The sequence below is a fragment of the Lampetra planeri genome, chromosome 16 (genome assembly GCF_965212315.1).
Source record: "Lampetra planeri chromosome 16, kcLamPlan1.2.h2, whole genome shotgun sequence".
In the NCBI taxonomy this organism is placed as follows: domain Eukaryota; kingdom Metazoa; phylum Chordata; class Hyperoartia; order Petromyzontiformes; family Petromyzontidae; genus Lampetra; species Lampetra planeri.
In genome coordinates, this window is record NC_136122.1 from 944105 (window position 1) to 967143 (window position 23039).

A 23039-nucleotide genomic window follows, 5' to 3' on the forward strand; every position below is an offset into this window, starting at 1 on the left:
GATCCGATGATGTAATCAATTCGCGTCTCGAGTCCAGGTGGGGGGGGTGGATCGATTCCACCTCGCGCAGTCGCAGCGCGGACAAAGAGGGGCCGGGGTAGGGTGGGAGGGGCTTGAGGAAATGAAGGGTGGGGGCTCGTGGTGGAGGGGCGTAGGCAGGGGGAGGGGTTTGGGGTGCACGGGAGGCGGGGCTGGTGGTGGAGGGGTGGGGTTAAGGGGAGGGGCTTGGGGGAAATGGGGCCAAGGGGCGGGGCTCAGGGGTACGGGGTGGAGCTCGGGAGAAGCGACGGGAGGCGGAGAGATCGAGGAGAGATCAGAGAGCGCGGACTGCGCATCGCTAAAGGGAGGCAATCATGGCGCAGCTGAAGGAGATGTTTGACAACTTCGTGAAAGAGAAGAACGTGTTCACGGAGGCGCTGGATCTCGTGGAGAAGAAGACGGGAGTCAGCAAGAGCATTCTGGCGCTGGGTACGAGCTTGAGAAGCCGCGCCGGCGGCGATGATGACGATGGGTGATGTTGCTGTGCTTTGTAATGTTGAAGCAGGAGGAGTATGTTTGCGATATCTCTTAACCACATAGGCTCCTCGATTTGCGTATCGACCGTTTTGCTAAATGTAGTCATCTGATTATGGTGGTTATTTTTTCCAATGGTATATATTAAATTAATGTAATAACTAGGTTGTACGAAAATAGCATTTGCCCATTTCGTAAAACTATTTGTTTTTCCACTCACTAACGATCCAGCGGTGAGATGACATCATTGTTATACACAGCACTGTGCACTTTGTTGATCGTGCCACTCGGTGACAGCAGCTTGTGATGTCGGTGATTGAGGACTCATCATGGCAGGCTCGTGCGTTGCGTGAACTGCAGTTTCAGAATGTCATCTCAATTCATACTAAAATTATAACAAAGCACAACAACATATATTTGTAATACTACGCATAAGAAACAAGATATCGCAACAATTATCAACGTAAATTTTTGTGTTGTAAAAATGAAAATCGTGGCAACCCCAGCAGTTGATGGGTGTTAAGGTGACTGACTGTATGATGAGACTGTGATGATGATGTTGCTGTGTTGTGTTTAAGGCGGCGCTAGTGACGTGGCGCAGAGATCAACACAATGAGTTGGCCCCCATCACACGTATGTCCTGGGTTCGAATCCCAGCAGCGAGTTGATGTTCTCATCCCTGTCACGAGTGAGGAGCAAAACGCATCCTAGGAAGTTGGGTTGTTGTTGCAATGTGGCTAAATTCCAGCTCTCAAAATGGAAAATCGACTGCCACGCGACAAATTTAGCAGTGTGTGTGATAGCGCGCCTCCTAGAGTGTCTAGAAATTATTTGGTGGTGGTGCACATGCACACATTTTACGATTATATATTACCAAGGCCCACTGGGCCATACAGTATAGCTCTTGAGTCAGAAGCGACTTGGCTATCGCAAATGATAGCTCAACAAAAAGTGGCTTATGTGGAAATTTCTAGCAGTCAAATAATCTTAAATGCATGTTTCCAAATGCGGAGGTAAAAAACGGAGGACGCAGAGAAAAATCCACACGACCACGGGGAGAGAGACACCGCAGACTGCAAATATACAGCAGCAGCAGCCGTCAGGGTCGGGATCGAACCCACGACCTCCTGCATAGCAGGCGAGGGAGTTAACATCTCCTAGCCACTGCAGCGCCCTCCATAATACAACTCAACGCATTCGTCAATAACTACCTCTGGACTCTCTTTGTGCTATGAAGATTGGACGTCGCCTCAAATGTCACTTATTTACTGTGTAAAGGGTAAAGCTGTTTCTCTGTCACATGAGGCATTCTGCTCCGTGTGATTACCAACTGGATTATTTGTATTGTGACATTGACGCTGATACCCGTTCAGTGCCCATTTCTATTCTACCACACCACATTAAATTTGAGTTTGCACTTCATAGGGCTCAACGTACTGTATAATAAAAAATGTTAGTTTCATGATCATGCGACGAACATTCAGTAGCAGGGTGTGGTGGGAATGTGCAGCCCCTCGTGCGGAGGGCACTTGAAAACATTTCAGAAGCAGTTATATGATGTCTCTTTTGCATCATTGGGAGTTGGGTTCAACCTTTTTGGGCAACATTCTCAAAGATTAAATTGATACGCTCTAACACAGTGATACACCGCTGTGCAAGAGTTCAAACTCGATGCTCTTTCTCGTGACATTCTGATAAAACGATCATGGAAAATTTCGTCAAAAGGCAAACATTGTATTGATGGGTGTTTTTTTTCATCGGTTTTACTTATTCTCATTGTGAATCTATTTCACTGGTGTTAGAAGTGGTGGTGAAGGTGGTGCGGATGCTTAATGTGGCGGCAGTGATGTTTAAGATGATGGTGTGGATGTCGGTGGTTGATATTTTTGTGGAATATTGTAGAGTAAGTTCGTGGCAACAGGGTGTTGTTGGAACATGCCTCTAAAACGTTTCCAGCTTAGAATAGGTCAAGTTTCCAATATTAAATTACGGCAGCTGGCCTGCATGTGTACAGTGTACCACAGTTTATCAACAACCTATGAGAAGTTGCGTTTTTGTTTAACTGCCTCAGGTTATTAAAAATATATGACCGATAGATTTAGGCATTTACAATAATTTTTGTTTTTTAGGTGCAAGATTAATGTGGTAGATGTGCCATTACAGTGCTCACAAATGTGCTACAGTGTATTGTTGAGGTTGTATGCAGTCCATTTCTTGCCATAGAAACACAGCATTTGCTATCAGTGAGTTAATTGTGTTTGTGCTGTAACCATTGTTGATATCCTGCTCGTCCATGCAGCACATGAGTCCTTATCACCCAGCTTTACTTGTTGGTCGTATCACTTTTATAACTGCGGCATGGGATCAAGCTGATCTGTGACCAATCGTAAGCAATGACTCAAATCACCCGTGCTTCGGCAGGGATGCTGATGTGACCACAGTCGGGTGTGGTTCATTGCTCAATAAAAAGTCATGATTATTTAGGAAATTACACACTGGAGTTTAGTAGATGGTGTGTTAGTGCAGTGTATGGTGGTTCTGCAGACTGGAAGTAGTTGGTAGTCAGGTAGTAAGGTGATATTTCCTAGTTTTTGTAAGGGTTCTTTGTTAATAATGGTGATTAAATGTGATCGTAATGTTAGTATGGTGACACGGCTTGAGTCCTGCAATATTAATATAATAAAGAACATATTACAAACGTTGCTTATTTATATATTCTATCTCCCACCAAACATTTCAAATTAGCCTCAAGATCTATTCACAATAGTTTAGCATGGGATATTTCATTTTTTTAAAATAAACTTTATTTGTATATAGGAAAACATCTAGGGTGCATTGCATGGGAAAAAAACCCAATACATGTAAAGCAGATCGAATTGATCATCAGCATGAATCTTTATTACAATTAAATCATCAACACAAGTCAGCCACCTACTTGCTACCTATGCAGGCCACCTCATTCCCCTCTCACACCCATGAATGCCATTACCATCTACCAACAGTGCCTTCCAAAGCATAGTCCAATGGGTGGGTCAAGTTTTGTCATGGTTGAGAGTGATGCAGTGGTCGAGGGTTGGGAGTTGAGGGGTCTAGTGTTGGAGGTTGGATGTTGAGAAAGGGAGGCAGCGATGACGTGGTTCTGTTTGCGTTTGCAGAGGCATAAACCGCGGTCATCGTTTGACAGGTACTGTTTGTGTGTGATTCAGTAGAGGCATTAGTGCTGTGTGTTGATTGAAAACTTGGTGGTGGTGTGGTGATTGTGGGAAAGTTTTGTGGAGTCGTGGTTTAGTGACAGTAGACATTGTTGATAGCAATGTTGTGATCCCAGTATTGTTTTGATCGTGTTAAATCTTGTAGTGTTTGCTTCGTAAATATGGGGTGTTGTTATTATTTGTATTAATATTCAACAAAACTGAGTAATATGATGGCAGAAATCTTTTATTTTCAAAAGAAAATGTCATATCAGGAGAAAAAGTAGTGGTGTGGTCAAATATTGTAAGCAGCTGTCTTTTCACCAGCACATGAATTACTGTGGTCCCAAAATTTGATTTCTTATTAATTACATTCGTGGTCTGTACGCTGCGCATTTACTTTCATTAACCACGAGGTGTTGTACTGTAGTTATACAGGTACCAATTGAGTAACTTAAAAACATGGATGATGAAGTAAATGTCAAATATATGTTTGTAATCTGTCTTCCAGTCAGCTTTCTGGTTTAGTATTTTTAGAGATACATGCAACACAGCACAGATGATGAACCTGGTGCACTGTGTTAGAGTATCTGAATGCTGTTGGTTCTATTGTGGGCACGTAGTTAAATCTGTTTCTCCAGCTGTGGGCTGCGTTATCAAATGCAGTTAATAGAGGCTATTTCGAGAACAGAGTGCGTGTGAAGGGTGGAGCATGCATTGACGCATGGTTTCAGGCAGAAGCGATGTTTCATCTGAAAGACATCTGTGCTAGATCATAACCTAGTTTTGTACGGTGTACAAACCACATTTCCTGCTGTGAAATACGTTTAATTTAAGAGATGATGGGAAATGCGATGTTTTACAATTTGCATATGCTATATGTCATGGGTTTACATGGTCTTGCATTTACTAGAAGCTTCAACGTTCCCTGCAATTTTAATTATTCATTCTCAATCCTCAATTGCTCGAGGGAGGAGGGGGAGGGCATCATGGATGATGCGTGTTGTTGGTCACCGTTGCCAGCATTCACGGAAATATTATTTCTTGACATTAGCAATTCCCTCTGGAGGCCACGAAATGGATGCAGTGAATTCTTAAGGAACGTGTTTTATGGAATGGAACATCAAATCTATACGTGGTTTATATTTAAGTGCTATATTTTAAGAAGTCATAGACAACTAATTTATAAATATTGACTTAAAGCTTTCGTGACTGCAGGAATTCATATTCTTTGGGTCTTTTGGTAAAGCCACATAGATATAAAAAATATAAAAAATAATAACTATCTGACGACGATTCGATCGCAACACAAGCAATCGTCATCAGGTGAGAGCTGCTGAGGTAGGAAAAAAATGTTTTTTGTTATTATTTTTATTATATATTTTCTATTTACGTGGCTTTACCGAAAGACCCAACAAAATAATTTATATTCACCTAGATGGAAGATTAGAATAATTTCTGAGCAAGCAGTTTGATTGCCGCTGATATGTAATATTCGAAGGTTATGTATTTGGGAAGATACAGCTTGCAGCACTCGGTGTGCTGCTTATGTTTTTAAACGAAAGTTATTTATCGTGCTCATTTCAGATTGTATTCGTGTTAAAGTACCCCTGGTGATACCACCCAACAGGCAGCAGAAGCTGTGGCTCTTGTGCAATATTTATTATAATTAAAGTATCGTTTTTCCAACTTTTGTGTCAACGATTACGGCGTTAGTCATTTTACTTTTGCCCACTTCATTATAATCCCTTATGTATCAATGCAAAAAATGCATACGTAATTTCATATAGCTTACTCGGGATAACCTGGGTTATAAGAGTTGCTCGTTTATAAATGTGTAGCGTCGGAAATACATAGCACACGCCACCCTATGTACACTTACCTGTAGTTGCGGGCACGGGTCTGTAGGGGGTGCCATCCAGAGCTAGAGAGAGAGGGCTTGACCTTCGAGATGCCGAGTTCCCCCGACCCCAGGTGAGGGGTTGGGGGGTTATTCCAGAGCCCCTTGGAAGGTTCCAGAAAGGGGGCGGTACCGGGGGCGGGGAGTCCCCGAGGTGGATATAAAAGACGGACCTCAGGACGGCTCGAGGCAGTGCTCTGAAGACGAAGACTGAAGACCAGCTAGGCTAGGACACTGGTGACTCCCGGGAACCGACGTCCTTTTAAGGGCCGGGCCCGAGCGCAGGCCAGTGGTTGAGACCCGTACCCTGGCGGGTTCGGGTCAGCGTAGCCTCCCCTAGGTCACCCTTAGCCGGAGGACTGAGCCCGTGGTCCCAGTGATAGGGCACGTAAGCCCCAGGTAGTGGGTAAAGGGGCCGTCACCCCTTGTGTTAGAGGCCGGTAACGTTATTGTAACGTTATTGAATTTAACGTGTTGCCTCCAAAAGCTACGTCTCCGGTCTCCGTGGGAACCCACTACAAATGTACTTATGTGTTTTCAGAAAGTTATCGGGGCTGTACATATATATGACAATAACTTTGGTAAGTAATATGCACTTGATTTGCTTGACAATTTGTTGTATCTTTTGTGGGGCAAAATGGGCAGTCTGTTTCCTTAGGTAACGTCGGGTTTGGTGGTATGCGTTGGGTTAAAAAAAGACACAACCCATGGATGTGGCAAACCCACTCTCAAAAAGGGAGGCACCACGCAGGCTCTGATCCGTGACACGAACACCCACTTGAGCTAGTGCGTGAGTATTGCGACGGGGCACATTTAGGCGTGTGCAATCAAGCAGTGCATTTTAAGGGTAGATTCCAGGTGATTGAGCAAGGAATGTTTCAGACAACATTTTCACCAAAATTTGGCACAGTGGTGGCTGGTGAGGCACGTCCCTCCATACCTCCGCAGCACCCACCTCACCACACCTTGCTGCAAGTGTGAATCGTGTTCTTGCGGGAATGTACAACCTTTAGCGATAAAGTGTGTTTTAGTTTGTCTTCCCTTCCGCCGTGTGACAGGAACTTGGGTGAAAAACCGCATTTTGCGTGGCGTAGCTCACGTGTTTCCATAGCGAGGAAAGTTTCATCACTATTTCCACAAACACATTTTAGAATAAAATATATAAAAAGGAATTCTGTGCAAACACATAATATTTACGACCTTAATAATTTATTCAGAAATAGGCCAAAGCCAATGAATATTCAGGATTCATTCTTTATTACATCTCCTGTTAGTTTGCTGATGAATAATGTTACATATACAGTAATGCCCCGTCAAACTGTTTTTATTTGAGTGGGTATGTTAGCGTCACCATCCCATACAGTGGTTTCTTTAAGTTATGTTAATTCAGTCTGAGCCCATTTTTTGCCGAGGTGACTAAAACACATCTATCTGTTTTGCAAATCGCCTCACTTTTGTGAAGCAAAAACAAATGCATTTGGACATTCGCCTTTGTGTTGCTGTTTGCTACTTTAATCTGTTTGAATGCTTTGTTGCTTTGGATGGATAAGATAAACAAAGGGTCCTTGTGTCAATCTTACTTCTTGCCTGTGTTGTTGCCCAAACTTTCCGTGATACAGCAAACCCCTTGGCTCATTTTTGTATCTTACCAACCGACCTCAGATGTATGATGACTGCGTTAACTGATGATTATTTACAGTTTGGTGGTATTGCTGTTTTGTAACTTATTTTCAAATACAATACTGTATTTCATAAGTGCGTTTTTGAAATGCATAAGGGGGTTTGTGCTGTCATTAACAGAACATACACACCAAGTGTGCTGCAATGCTCCAGACCGCAACAACGTGCCTACCTATAACAACAGTACCATGGCCGTACGGGCCAGCCTGTCTCATGCGTGGGTGGGGTGAGCAGCACGGGCAGAGATGGTGGGAGAATGGAGGGCGGCTCAAGTGCAGGGTGTCATACACGTCTACAAATCCCTTAGTTGTCTTACCCCACCATATCTTGCCATTCTTGTATATGTGTCGCCTTCTGGCCCTCTACGTTCTCAATCTTTGCTCTCTCTCTCTGTTCTCCTTGTGCTCAATCCACGCTTTCACTCTTTCTGTATTATCGCCCCCCTTCACTGGAACACACTTCCCCTCCACATTAAGCAGTCACCTTCACTCACTAGTTTTTTCCTCCTCACTAAAAGATCACTTATTGTTCCATCGCTCACCCCACGACCCCTTAATCTCCCCCTCAAAACCACCACAGTTGTTTCCTCTTCATATTCGCATTATATGGCTATCACTCATTTCCCATTCATTCAATCCATTCATCATTTACTTTAATCAATTTCGCTTTCACCGAATTAACGCATTACAGATTCGCCCATTGCTTCCTCTCATCTATTTCATTCACCTCATCTCTGCCATTACATGTGTACGTACCATTCTTAATACTATGTAAAGCACCTTGGTTAAGGCGCTATATAAATTACGTTAAGATGTGTGGACTCATCAAGGACAATAATTTACTCAACGCAGATGCAGGCTTGCATACGCTCACGAACACATCTTCTCACAAATAAACACATATTTGCTTCATGCAAATACAATATGACAACAGTCCCTGTGGCTAGCCTTGTTACAAACTGTTAGGGAAAGTGCTGTTAACAAGCACCGATTAAGGCCAGCGCATTCCACAAGAAAGTGGTTCAGCAGCACAACGCCTCTCGACGTTTGTCTCCAGGGCAGTGGTTCTTAACCTTGTTGGAGGTACTGAACCCCACCTGTTTCATATGCGCATTCACCGAACCCTTCTTCATTTGAAAAATAAAATATGATTTTTTCAAATTCAAAACATAGGTATATGTTTTACTGATGCACAAAATGAACCGTGCATCAACATCACTGTGTTCAAAGAACAAAACCAGCAAAACATGATTTTCACACAAAAACAAAATAATGAATACTTACTGCAAATCAGTGTGACTTCTGCTGTTGCCTTTCAGAGACCAATTCAGAAATGCGCGGCTTCACCTTGGCAAGTGCCACTCTCATGTCATTTTCGCAACAAAGTCTGTTCCTTTTCTTCGTTTTTATGTCCAGCATCCTCGAAAAGGATTGCTCGCAAAGATATGTTGTAACAAACGGTATGAAAATCTCCAGGGCTTTCTTAGTAATAACAGGGTACATTACCATTTGTTGACACCAAAACGTTGAGAGCGTTGTTGTTCTGAAGAGTTGCTGTTGAACCTGGCTCTGCTGAATTTCAATGATTTCGTCGAGGTATTCATCATTGACATCTGCTGTCTCAACACTAAACGTGAACAGCTGTCTCACCCATGCTGGATATGACTCTCTTGTAGGGAAGTATCCGTCGAGAGACTTTGCAAGCTCATCTAAGTGCGTGGCAATTGCTTGCTTCAGTTCCGCGGGTACAGAAATGTCTCCGATTCCAGATACATCTTCGATCTTACTTACATAGTCGCCCAGCAGGGGAAAGTTTGCGAAGTTATCGTTCTCTGTTCGTCGTTTCCATAACGGTAGCTTTTTTTGAAAAGCCTTCAGGTTTTATTCTGCTTCAATGATGTTGACTCCACCGCCCTGCATCTGCTGATTGAGATGATTGAGAGCTGCGAAGATATCAGCCATGTACGCTAAAATGAGAATGAACTCAGAATTTTTGAAGCAATCTGCATGACAATGTTGGTGCTCTTGCAAAAACAGGGCTAATTCCACATGCATGGCAAAAACACGATTCAGCACCTGTCCCCGGGATAACCACCGAACGTTAGAATGGTACAGAAGTACCTCGAATTCAGAGCCCAGTTCTTTACACAGCTCACTGAAGATGCGGTGCTTCAGAGCACTATTTCGCACATAGTTCACGCATTCCACTACAATTTTTTATATTTGTCAGTTTTGGAGGCAAGGTTTTTGTTGTCAACGCATGCCTGTGCAGAATACAATGCGTAACAATGATGTGTGGTGCATCGGCTTTCACTAGCACACCAAAACCAGACTTTCTTCCCAGCATGACTGGAGCTCCGTCCAAACAAACTGCAGAAACCATATCCCACGAAAAATTGTTGTCTTTGAAGAAGTCATCCACAAGTTTCTTCACATCGGCTGCCTTAGTTGTTGTAAGAGGCTTACAAAATAAAAAAAATCTTCCTTTATCACGTCGTCTTTCACACAGTGCACGAATACAGCAAGCTGGCTTAGATTGGAAACGTCTGTGGTCTCGTCGAGTTGCAGGCTGAATTTTGCTGGGCTTGAAATCAGATCTGCAACTACTTGAGCCAAGATGTCTTTGCTCATGTCCTCTATTCTGTCGCTGATGGTGTCATTTGAAAGAGGAATTTGGGATAACTTAACTTCAGCCGCTTTTCCTAGCATGATATTCGCCATCTTCAACACAGCTGGTTTTATGAGTGTTTCACCAATGGTGTGTGGTTTGCCCTGCTTAGCGATCAGGTAAGCAACTTCGTACGATGCTGTGAGGATCGGTTTGTTGATGGGTACAAAGCCGAGAACAGGCAGAGTAGCCTTTTCATCGAATCTGGCTCTCTTCACCTTGAATTCAGCGAGCGTTGTGTTCTTGTATTCCCCATCTCCATGCAGCATAAGGAAGTGTTCCCTTAGTTTTGCTGGTGCTAGACTAGAATTGCTCAACTTGGCATTGCAAATCATGCAGTTAGGACGCTGACTCCCATCACGTTCCGTTATACATGTGAATCCATATTGTACATATTCGTCCGACCACTTTCTTTTTTTGCTCGACATAGTATGAAGGGATTAAAATATTAAGAAAGAAATCACACGACGTACCATCACGACAGTCACAAGTCGACTACCGAGCGCACCAAATTCCCTGCAGCACAGATAGGCCAAGCGATGTAGTGTGATCACTTGCAGCCAATGATGGCCAAGCCGGACGTGTCATCACGAATCATATGAGCCGGGTGTGTGTCTTAACCTCCGCCGAACCCCTGAGACTGACTCACGGAACCCCTGGGGTTCGATCGAACCCAGGTTAAGAACCACTGCTCCAGGGCAATGATATGTACACACAGTGCCAGGTATTCAATTAAGTCAACCCAATGGAGGCCAAAGACCAGTTTCAATATCAGTTACCATTGATGTTGGCTGTGGCCAGGAATTTTACTTATGATGCTACTTTTGTAGTGTAGTGCACAATGATCCACAGTGCCACCACAATAACAGCAACCGGTGTTCGCCACTAATCAGCAATGATGTCATCACGGTGCTTATACCAGGCTAGATATACATTGAGGCTACGTAAAGTTTCTAAGGCTCGCCGGCAGAAGATCACGGGACAGACCGAGATATACTATGGATTAGTCGACCAAGATGACTGGCAGATGCACCATCTACTTACCCCACTTTGCCAACCTACTGCATTTTAGCCACCCGGCGCTCTGGTCATTGTTATGAACGTTACTCCTTTTCCCTCCACTATTGTTGGAGGACTACTGCCCTCCAATAGTTCAATAAAGCAGAGATGCAGGTCCATTTGTTGTAGCAGATGAACACAGAAATGACCAGGTTGTGGCTCCTTAAGCTTCTCATCCGGATATGACTTGCAAGGTGATATTGAATAATCCATGCCAGGATCTTTCCCAGCACACTGAGGAGGGAGATGCCCCGGTAGTGTTGCAATCAGTGTCGTCCCCCTTTTTAATAAGTAATATTTAAAAATACTTTTTTATAAACACGCTTTAATGAATTGTATCGTATTGGTAAGGGCAGAACTCCACTATTCCAGGAAGTGGCCTCGAGGCTTGCCATAACTTAAGGGACCGTGGTGATTTACAGCCAAACGTGAGTTGAGCGTGGACAATTAGAGCCAAGGCAAAACATAAAATAAAAAATGGTTTTAAATATTTTTACATTTTTTAGAGATAGAATATAGTATTGTCATCAGTATGACATAAGTATACCAAGTTTGCAGTCGATACCACATTGGGAAGTGGGTTAAAATTTAGTTACAAGATTTGAGGATACGACAACAACAACAGACAGTGAATTTCGATTTAAAGCTTCTGTGACTGCAGGGATTCATCTTCTTGGTTCTTTCGGTAAAGTCACGTAGAAGGGAAGTAATAAAATAATAAAAATAAAACATAATAAAATAAAATAATTCTCACAACGTTTCGGCTACAACGCAAGCAGCCGTCTTCAGGTGAAGAATGAGACACTACCAAGCTAGGAGCTTATATATAAGCTGGGTTGGAGGTGGAAGAGCGCCTTAACAAAAAGAATGTGCATATGAAGAGGAATTTAGCATATTCATGGGACATGCGTAGGAGGTGGGCGGGGGGGTTTCAAAGTCATATTATGCCCATGCATTATGCAGGATCAGCAGCACCAAGGGGGGGTGCAGGGAGTAGCATTAACAAAGGAAATGAATGTTAATGATATGTAGCTGCAGTTACTAAACAACCACGTAGAAAACTAAAGTATAAACTACATAGAAAACTAAAGTATAAACTGCATAGCACCATCAGTATACTTACTATACTCTACAATAAGCTGAGTTACTAACAGCAAGTAATACATTACAATTCTACGTCGTAAAAATGATATAATATGCTTCCATCTAAACTATATTCTCTTACATCACACGAGCATATACCGTACTATATACTGCCATAGATAAACCCAACATTAAATTATATACTGTATTGCTATAAACCACCCTATACCTTATACATTTTAATATAACACTATGTATTATTCTACCCACCATAATGTGTATCGAAATGGTTTATTACGTCCTTCCAATGATTGCTAAGCCAGAATCCATCTTCTCGGTTAAAATTGTCTCTGTGTTTGTATATGTGGATCGCCTCATGAACGAATCTCTCATGATAGCCAGATGGCTTGCAGAGTACCTCTGTCTTGGAGAAGTCAATGTCATGTGAGCCCACTGAGTTGTAACAGTGATCTGCCACGGCTGAGGTGTTTGTCCTACCGTGTTTCAGGTCAGCTTTATGTTCACGGATGCGGTCCGAGACATGTCGTTTGGTTTCCCCAATGTAACTGCTACCACAGAGGCAACTTAGTTTGTAGACGCCAGGGTACTGTATGTCTGGAACCACATCTTTTACAGACGGTACCTGATCACGGATTTTATGTACTGTGTTGAATCGGACCTGGATCTTGTGTTTAATCAGGATTTTGGAGATCTTTTTTGTGACCCCAGCAATGTAGGGTAAGGTGATGGTCTTGAAAGGCTCCTCAACAGGATCCTTCTTGATGGTTGGAGTGATGGCTTTGCGGATTGTGTAGTCGGAGTAACCATTAGCCTTAAGAGCTTGGCGTACGTGTTTGAGTTCACTGGAAATGTGTTCATGGTCGGAGATGCATTGGGCTCTATGATATAGAGTCTTGATGAGGGAATTCTTCTGGGATGGATGGTGGTGGGAATCCGGTTTTAGGTAAGCATCCGTATGGGTGGCTTTCCTGTAGACAGAGTGGCTAATTGATTCTGGCTTAGCAATCATTGGAAGGACGTAATAAACCATTTCGATACACATTAGGGTGGGTAGAATAATACATAGTGTTATATTAAAATGTATAAGGTATAGGGTGGTTTATAGCAATACAGTATATAATTTAATGTTGGGTTTATCTATGGCAGTATATAGTACGGTATATGCTCGTGTGATGTAAGAGAATATAGTTTAGATGGAAGCATATTATATAATTTTTACGACGTAGAATTGTAATGTATTACTTGCTGTTAGTTACTCAGCTTATTGTAGAGTATAGTAAGTATACTGATGGTGCTATGCAGTTTATACTTTAGTTTTTTATGTAGTTTATACTTTAGTTTTCTACGTGGTTGTTTAGTAACTGCAGCTACATATCATTAACATTCCTTTCCTTTGTTAATGCTACTCCCTGCACCCCCCCTTGGTGCTGCTGATCCTGCATAATGCATGGGCATAATATGACTTTGAAACCCCCCCGCCCACCTACGCATTTCCCATGAATATGCTAAATTCCTCTTCATATGCACATTCTTTTTGTTAAGGCGCTCTTCCACCTCCAACCCAGCTTATATATAAGCTCCTAGCTTGGTAGTGTCTCATTCTTCACCTGAAGACGGCTGCTTGCGTTGTAGCCGAAACGTCGTGAGAATTATTTTATTTTATTATGTTTTATTTTTATTATTTTATTACTTCCCTTCTACGTGACTTTACCGAAAGAACCAAGAAGAAGAAAAAAACAGACAGTGAGTTAAATACTGTAAAAGGGTGTAAACAAATGGGGACCATCAGAGCATCCTTTTGATCGTGTTGAACCCATCCTGTGGAACAGACAGTTGTAATCACATCGCGTAGCACAGTCTTCACACTAACGCCATCCTCAGCAGTTCGTTTGAGGTCTCGTCTTTGCCTGGCGCTTCCTTGGTCTTCGGCTCTGGATCGCACTTAGCACATCAGTGAACCACTCAGCGAGCGAGTACGACGTCTAATATAGGAGGCACTGAGGTCCCAGCAAGGTCAACCCCACCATGCCCTGTGATGTTGTTTGTGCCGAGGGGTTTCACCTCCAAAACCTCAGAATTGCTCAGTAAACCTGCAAAACTGTTCCTGGGGGTCAGAGATCAGACCATTTTTTCCCTTAAGGATGGTAATAAGTACTTTTAAAAATGGAAATACAGTGGGGTTTGACCAGAAGATGTCAGTAACGCCTACAAGCCTTGTTGGCTGGTTCCATCGTGGCATTTGGTAATTGCATGGTGGAGGAGTTGACAGCCCCTCGCACACATGAGTCCATTCATGTACACAGAAAGACAGACATACCTCGAAACTTCCTATTCACTTCACCCTCACCACACTCACCCCTATTCACACTCCAGCCTCACCACGCTCACCCCCTACTCAGCCCTACTCACACACAGGCCAACCTCACCGTGTTCACCCTCGCACTATACTACACCACACACTCGTATCAGTACTATACTATATACACTTCATTACACCACATACTACACTATTCACCGCACACTACTGTACTGCACACCACCACTGTACCCACAGCACTAGTGTAGTGTACAGTACTCAACATACACATAAACACGCACGAAAATACATGAACACGTGTGGTCGCTAACAAACACCACTCAGACACCAACATGTGGGTGCATGAGCGCTGATCCTGTGTACGCGACAACTTAAAACAAAAATTATAATCCATTGTTAACATCCTACTGTACTGTATTAGATGGATCGCATTGCAGTTGGGCTGCGGATAGTGAGAGTTAAGCTCCAACGTAATTATGAATGTAAGTTTCTATACATTGGCCACACGAGCACTTTGGTTTTCAATCGCTCAATTCGACTTGGTCATATAAAGAGACATTCATAAATCTCGTCCATATGTTAACTGGCAAAAATGTGCGCGCACCGTTTGAATGCACACTCACTGGATGGGTGGCAGTTGGTGGTGATTCATAAACCCGAGTGGAAGATGCGAGTGACCAGTTTAAAATAAGACGCACTGCTCTGCATTTAGATCCGGCTGTTTTTAGATAACGAGAATAAATGCCCAGGATGGGTGGTCTTGGTTTGAGTCGGCCATGTTGTGAGGTTTCAAAGACTGCCCAGAGATGTTCACTGTGTGGTTTGAATTTCTGTTTCGCCAAAGGCTGCCTTGGGCAAACAAACACCATTGAGATATGCTACTTTGTGGGTTGGAGCATGTATGTATGACAGTGGGGCTTTTGTGTTTGAAATCGTTGGGTGAATGGAATTGTAATGTTCGGGTGTACGTAACTTGTGAAACATTCATCAGCGTTACAATTCTATTCAAGGGCATTGAAGCCGAGACCTTCGGGGCTGACTGTAACCACAGCGTGTGCTGTACAGTGAGTGCAGCTGTTATTGTACGACTCCATTTGTGCATTTAATTATTTTATATCGTTATTTTAGTACGAGGGGCCCTAAAGGAAGTTTTGTTTTAACCAGAAATTCAAGATTAGCATGGTCCACCAAACTGTGGACAACAGGAAATCTCTACAATACTCTACTCGCTTAATCTCACCGATCAAACTGATGAGAAGCACGGTGGCATATGTGGGACATATCCATGTCCACGTATCACCTGGAGATTTGATGGACATGATTCTGCAAGGGAAAATGGAAGGGAAGAGGGGAGGAGGAAGGAAGCAGATCAGCTGGTGGGTCACTGTCAGCAGTTGGGGGAGATCACAAAAAGTGGAAAGTGTATAAATGACCGCAATTTGTAACACAACATGGAAACACGACCTCAACTTGACACATTTTAAATAAAGAAATTGCATGGTAGTGTTAGTGTGATTAACTCGCACTATAAACGCTATTCGTGCGTATGGCAATATGTTAATGAACCAAATACCAATGTCGGAAGTCTGCTAGCCACAAGAGGTCTTCAGGAGATTTGTAGTTTTGCTATTCCTTCATTGAATGAGCACAGATCACAGTGGTTTATTATATGTCCATAGTTTTATTGCGTGACCATAGTCGCACTGTGGCCTGTCTTTATTTTCTATTTATGAAGGAGGTGTGCAATGGCCTGTTGATGTTTATGTTCTGATGCAGTTAATGATACACCAGTGTGATGTTTGGGTCTCAAATGAGGTGTATATTCTGGACGTCTGCATTGTTCCATTCGCCAGCGTTATTCTGGATCTGAGTGAGATTTTAGGAGGGTGACATTGCGATCCCAGAATGGGAATCGGCCCTTAATTTTGCAGTGAGTTACATTGTTGAGGAACACCTCAAATACTGTGTGTGCTGTGTGGTTTTGGCAGGGCTGTCAGTATTTATCGGCATTTACCTGATCGTTGGCTATGGAGCTTCCCTGCTTTGCAACTTCATTGGCTTCCTCTACCCTGCATATGATTCGTGAGTACATCTATGAACTCTTCAAGTATCGCTTTTTATTGGTGATAGAATGACAGATGTAATTTTTTATCGATTATTAAGCTCAGAATATGCGATCATTCATCGCAGTGCTTAAAAACAATTGATTATTGAATCATATAGCAATTAATTGTGACAATACATCAAATCTTGGGGTTGGGGGGATTGCATAGTCCCTCTCCCTACCTTATGGGACCTTTCTTTCCAAGTATTAAAATATAACAATAGGTTTTAGCCTTTCTGGCAATAAAACAGGTGTCAAGATGTGGACCAATCCGTTTCAAAGACAATGCATATATTATTATTATCAGAGAATGTTTTTTGTTTGCATGTTCACCACAAGTACGGGTGGTTAATGCAGACAGGATTCCTTGAATAAGGATTCTGTTTGGTGTTTTAACATTTTGAAACCTGTTTTATTACCAGAAAGGGTAAACCCTTTTGCTATATCTCCCTACCTTATTGTTTATGCATACCTGACATGAACTGTTGAATGTGTATAATGAGCAAATGGTTTGTTATGATTATGACATAACGTGCATAAAAAAAATGTAAATCTAAACTAATATCACTTTGGCTAAATGTATGGATTGTGTATATTGCACAGTTATGTAGCCAATCATGCGTGGGCATTCATAATTGCATGGGATTTTTCAATCCAGTCACAAACTGTGCACAGAAAAGCTGACAATATTTTTGTCCATCCTGACCATCCTTCCACCACCGTCACGTGCTGTTTACGCCTCTCTGGTGCCCTCTTTAAAAGCAGAACCACACATCACAAAGAATAATCTGGATCTGATGTCATGGGCAAATGACTAGTATATCACTTTTCTCAAATACTTGAATGGTTTGTCTAACCATATTTATGATTTTTTGTCAAACAGTTTATCCAAACAGTTTGGGCAAATACATTTTTTCCATTTATATTGACATGTTTGTGGCTCACAGTGTCAGAGTCCTAAGGAAGTGGACATTTAGTTACATATGGCCACTATTAATTATGTTGGCATGAATTGATATATCAAATTGGCATTATGAACTGGAACTATTGAAACATGGTTCTATTTTTAAGTAGAGTGACTCCTCAGAGGCAGAGCTACTCATGAATACACTTGACTGATTATGTCAGAGTGGTAGTGTAGCAGTTAGCACACTGCGCTACACACCCAGCGTCCCAAGTTCGATTATTTCACCCAGTCCTGAGCCTCCCCAAGGTCGACTCAGCCTCAAATGAGTACTTGGTGCGGTGTGTAAAAACATCGCCACTGGGGAGACAAAGACAGTCAGGCGTGGTGCTGGCCTCTCGCCCTCTCATATGCCGTTCCGGCCTTCATAGGTGCCCGCTTCATAGTACTGGTCCCAACAGTCAGTTAAGGCTATATGGGAGATCTTTGTGATTCATTGCCCCCGTGGGGAATCACACCATGACGTCATGAAGCCATGGTAGAACGGATGTGCATGCTACCGATTATGTGGTGTGGAAGTGCACCTTGTTTTAATAATGAATAGTGGCTTTTGAGGAAAGATACCACCAGCAAAACTTTCACAAGTGTAAAACTGCCATGTTCATTACTTGGGCCGCTCAATTCAAACATAAAAAACAGTGCATAACAGCTGTTTCAAACGCTTTATTAGCATTAACGAATATTTGGTGCCATTTTTGTGACGTTGATGTGATGCCAGAATCAAAGCCATTGAGAGTCTGAACAAGGATGACGACACACAGTGGCTCATCTACTGGGTGGTGTACGGCTTCTTCTGTGTGGTGGAATTCTTCTCTGACATCTTCCTCTACTGGGTTCCCTTCTACTACTTCATAAAGGTATGTCCTGTGGCAGTTTTCACCACTTTTTCAAAGTTGTCATAGGAAAAATATACGATTTTCCCAACAGCCAAACGTCCTTATTAGGGCCTGCCCTATCTGGACAGAAATTAATGCTTTTATGATCAAAGGTATACTTCTTACAAATGTTTCGCACATTTGCCGGGCTACATGTGTAATGACAATAGAGCTTGCATGCAGTGTGAGGGAATAATGGCCGCAGGAGTTAATGACAGCGAGGTCAGCCGACAGTATGAATGCACTAGTGGCCACAGGAGGTAATGACAGGGAAATAGGCTTACAGTACGGATGCACTATTGGCCACGGGAGGTAATGACAGGGGGGGTATCAGTTGTGAGTGCGAAGGGACTGGTGGCTATGGGAATGTTCGAAAAGGGAGCATGGTCAGGTGACGGAAGAGGACGGTAGAGTCTGCCAGTAAAGGAAGCGTCCAGAGTCAGCGAGAATGATCGAGAAGGGGGGCGTGGCCTCGTGTTGATATATAAGGGAGATGCGTGGGAGACTCGGGACTGTTGCAGTGGGATCTCCGCCTTCAATAAAGTGCCATCTCAAGATAAGTGTGTCTAGTCGTCATTACACATGTAATTGTAGTGAGGCAGTGACATCCTTGTCATCCTGTGTTAGAGCTGTGATAAGTGGTCTGAATGAGCTCGCCTCCTTCCCCCTCAGTGCGTGTTCCTTGTGTGGTGCATGGCACCCGTCAAGTATAATGGCGCGCAGAAAATCTACACGCTCCTCATCCGCCCATGGTTTCTGAAGCATGAGGGCAAGCTGGACGACATTGCCAACAACCTGGGCAAGAAGGCCAAGGAGGCGGCCGACGCCATCACGAAGGATGGTAACCTCTTCCCCCTACAGCGGGTGCACGTGGCGTGAGCAGTGAGGGCTTTACGGGGCTATATTGCCAGACAGAAGTTAACTTAAAAATCTTGGTGCTTCTTGGCTGTGAAACTTTCCCTGACCGTTTTCACTACCTGGAAATGAGTATTGTGCACAAGCCAGGTCCTCATTGTTTACATTTGATAAATCCAAATGCACATCTGCATTCCAAAGGACTTCTGATAGAGGTTGTGTTCTGCCTCTTAGGGTTTACACAGTGGGTTATGAGTGTTGTGAAGAGGTTGAGTGGTGGTTGAGGAAGGTGATCAGTATGAGTCATCATTGTTTTGGCATTATATTATGAGAATTTCAAATGCCCATCATTCGTGGTGACCTCAATTCTGATAAACAGCTGTGTGGTAACACCTATGGGTCATCCTTGTAATGCCTCTCAGCTGTCTCATGAGAGTCTCAAACCCTGATTAAATCTTAGTTGATCGTATGACAGCAACCTCCAGTGCACTTACAATTTTGAGAGAGTGAGAATTTTCCAGACATTCCTGATAAGAATACTGAGGAACACATTGCAAAATTGTACGTATTTAAATCCTGTAAATCTACTTTAGACTTGTCCCCTAATAAGTATAGCAAACTTGGTCAAAGTGAAGTTCTTGCATTAGCTGAAGTCTGTATTTAAATGCCTTTGCAGAGTGCAGACTGTGCACACTACATCTAATTACTAGACCACTTGCAGGCTTTTTGACATTTCTAACTGCCTGGTGTAACCTTCCAACAATCCACATTTCTTCTCCGTGGTTTAACTTTGGGAGTTGCGAACCCCTATGACACACGCTAAAAAGTCACTTGTGTGAATTTGATTTAAAAAACTATTTTTTTTAATGTCACATTTGCGCTGGTACACTAAAGACACAGTAAATGTACGAGTACTCTTTCCAAAGTGTGTCTGTTCTCAGAATGTTTCCCCCAGTTGATATGAAGGCTTAGAAGTAATGCATATGTTCGCAACGCTTGACTTTGTCACCACTAATATTTTTACTTTCCCTTCATTCTGTATAACACTTCCACTATATTTATATTCATATCTTTTTTTAATCAAGTTGAAGATAGCATGTTTTAAAATCTTAAGTCATTCTGTCATCACATTCATTTTTTGATAGGCTAATACTGAAGTCGTTTGTTTATTGCATTTATTTTAAACATAAAGAATTGGCCCAGCTCAGAATTTATTTACATTGTTTACTTTTTGTATTCTCTGACCTTGACTTTGCTGGAACCGTGAATTTGTTTTGTGTTAATAACTATGTGCAAAACAAATACATGTTTATCGTGAAATATTGGCACAGCTGATGGATACTGAGGAAGATGCACTAGAATTGCAGTCCAATTTTAAAGTAAAACAAGCATACATTAAAGTCTATTGTATGTTCAGCTTTGGTCGTACAATATTTATTGAAGCGTAGCTTGCTTAAATTCATTTTAAATGCATCTTAGTATTGTAATGTGCCATTTTCAACTTCAACCAATGCAAATATTTTGTTTACATAATGCATAAGCTATCTTTCTTGCAGCTGGTTAAAGCAATGGATTAAAATGACGGTATAATTCTTCCATAATTATTTTACAAATCCCTTATGGAACAATGACTGGAACAGTATTTAAATTCCCATAGACCTGGCTGGATCTTGAAGGCATTGAAGCATTAGCATGGACACATCCAGGCCTCTAATTCCATTGTCTCCATTTTGTTAGTAAATATTCAATCGTTTGATATTTCGGAGAACCAATGACCATGACTGGAATTTAATTCTGCGAAGACCACATTGGAAAGCAAATTAATTAACCTACAGTGCAGTTAATTAACATGTCACTCCACCTGTCCAAGTCAATGCTGCTGTGGCATGGATGTCAAGACTTCACCAATATCCATTTTTTTAAATTGTGATTTGGATGTGAAGCAATATTTGCCAAATATAATGAAAGTGTTTAATTAAACGGTTTAGCATATTTTATTTTGTTAAAAAAACTACACAAGAAGTAGTCTCTAAAGTTATTCTAGTTACAAAGGTGGTAGATGTTGTGAAGTTAGAGGGATGTTTGTGTGTTTTTCAGCTACCAAGGCTGCTACCAACATAGCAGCCCATGTGCTCAAGGGCGAAAAGGACTCGTGAGCGCCCCTCTGTGGCTCACTGTGGCCTGGCTCGCTGTCCTGCTTACTCAGTGCACCCCCTCATACCTTTTACACCTGTCTCTCGCTGCATGCCACTAAGACAACTCTCTTCAGGTTGAACTTAATATGCATTTCCTTGTCATGCTGCTGCTGCTGTGCTTGTATCTCAACCTTTAAGTAAAGAGTGAATCTAGGAGCCCCATGTTAGCAGTGCGCCTGATCCTAAACCAAAGCCACACAATTAATTTACAAGTTCCAAGGCATTAAAAGGGATATTCTCATAGGTAGACATCACAAGCCATTACATTTATTAAACTAAACGAATGTTAAAATAATATTTTTTTCTGTAGAGCATACTGCACTTTTTTTCCAGAAGCAGGACCATTACAGAGCTCACAGTAAGCATGTGATAACCATTGGAGGTGTAAACGCCACATGCTGTAACTGTATTTCGAGGAGTCTGGCTCATTGTGCAGTTATTGTGGGATGGGTTTTCTTTGTGCTATGAAAAAGCACGGAAATATTACAAAAGGCTCTTTAATATTAGAGGACACAGTAAGTGTGTAGTCTGGTAAGAAGTCCTTCGTTTTAACTTGTTGCATAGATGAGATAGTTTATGATTAGTGTAAACAATGCACTTTGCAAGCAGGCTGCACTGGCCAACACTTGCACATGCAGAAACGTAAGCTTTATTACGTAGTGTGGTGTGTGTTTTGGTTTGAAGTTTGGAAGCTAAGTTGGGAATTTAGAATTCAGTAAAAAACTTTTTGACTTCTTGAAATAATAAAAGTAGCTTGCAGTTTTGTTTTTAAGATGTTGAGTTTTTTTGCAGGGGATGGTGGGAAAATGTTTCGGGAAACATGCAATTGTAAGTCTGGTACAGAAACAACAATAGCAAAGATGGCTTAAGGAAAACATCCATATTCTCAAGTAATAATTATAGAACGACAATCCTTAGTGCATGTTATGCATATGTTTTATTTCATGTTTAAGCTTTTGTTTGCTTGTGTGAACCTACCTACAGGTATTAAGCATCTGGCGCTTGTTTTGAACGTGAAGTATGGGTAGAATTGGTTGCCATGTTGCATAATTAAAATGTTACCAATGTAGTTGGGAGTGAATTTATGTTCTAGATTTCATTTGTGGTAAGTTTTCATATGTAAAATAAAGCATGTGAACCAGATGTTTTGAAGTGTTGTCACGTGTATTTTAATCTATGTAAGTGTATATATATATTTTAAGTTGCTATTACAGTGGACATTGCATATGTAATCACTGAATTTCGATTTAAAGTTTTCGTGACTGCAGGGATTCATCTTCTTGGTTCTTTCGGTAAAGTCACGTAGAAGGGAAGTAATAAAATAATAAAAATAAAACAATAAAATAATTCTCACGACGTTTCGGCCACAACGCAAGCAGCCGTCCTCAGGTGAAGAATGAAACACCACCAAGCTTGGAGCGTATATTTAAGCTGGGTTGCAGGGGGGGAGGTGGGAAGAAGAGCGCCTAGACAAAATAATTTGCATATCAAGAGGAATTTAGCATATGGAAAATGCGTAGGAGGTGGGCGGGGGGGGGTTCAAATTAATATGCCCGTGCATTATGCAGGATTAGCAGCATCAAAGGGACGGGGAAGGGGGGGTAGCATTAACAAA

General features: G+C 42.2%; 1 protein-coding gene across 1 annotated transcript; it reads left to right on the forward strand.

Annotated features, from left to right (window-relative positions):
* The first annotated feature begins 269 nt into the window (after positions 1–269).
* Positions 270–22567, forward strand: LOC144722901 (receptor expression-enhancing protein 5-like). The gene is made up of 5 exons (XM_078601306.1): positions 270–468; positions 16420–16513; positions 18218–18356; positions 19047–19215; positions 21327–22567. The coding sequence occupies exons 1-5, from the start codon at positions 354–356 to the stop codon at positions 21383–21385; spliced, it is 576 nt and encodes a 191-aa protein (XP_078457432.1). The 5' UTR covers positions 270–353; the 3' UTR covers positions 21386–22567.
* The last annotated feature ends 472 nt before the right edge of the window (positions 22568–23039 follow it).

What these genes read in the sequence shown, in the direction of transcription:
- LOC144722901 (XM_078601306.1), top strand. Translation starts at nt 354, where the DNA reads ATGGCGCAGCTGAAGGAGATGTTTGACAACTTCGTGAAAGAGAAGAAC. An exon ending in CCTTCTACTACTTCATAAAG is followed by an intron (nt 18,357 to 19,046) that starts GTATGTCCTGTG and finishes CTTCCCCCTCAG; the next exon opens with TGCGTGTTCCTTGTGTGGTG. An exon ending in CGACGCCATCACGAAGGATG is followed by an intron (nt 19,216 to 21,326) that starts GTAACCTCTTCC and finishes TGTGTTTTTCAG; the next exon opens with CTACCAAGGCTGCTACCAAC.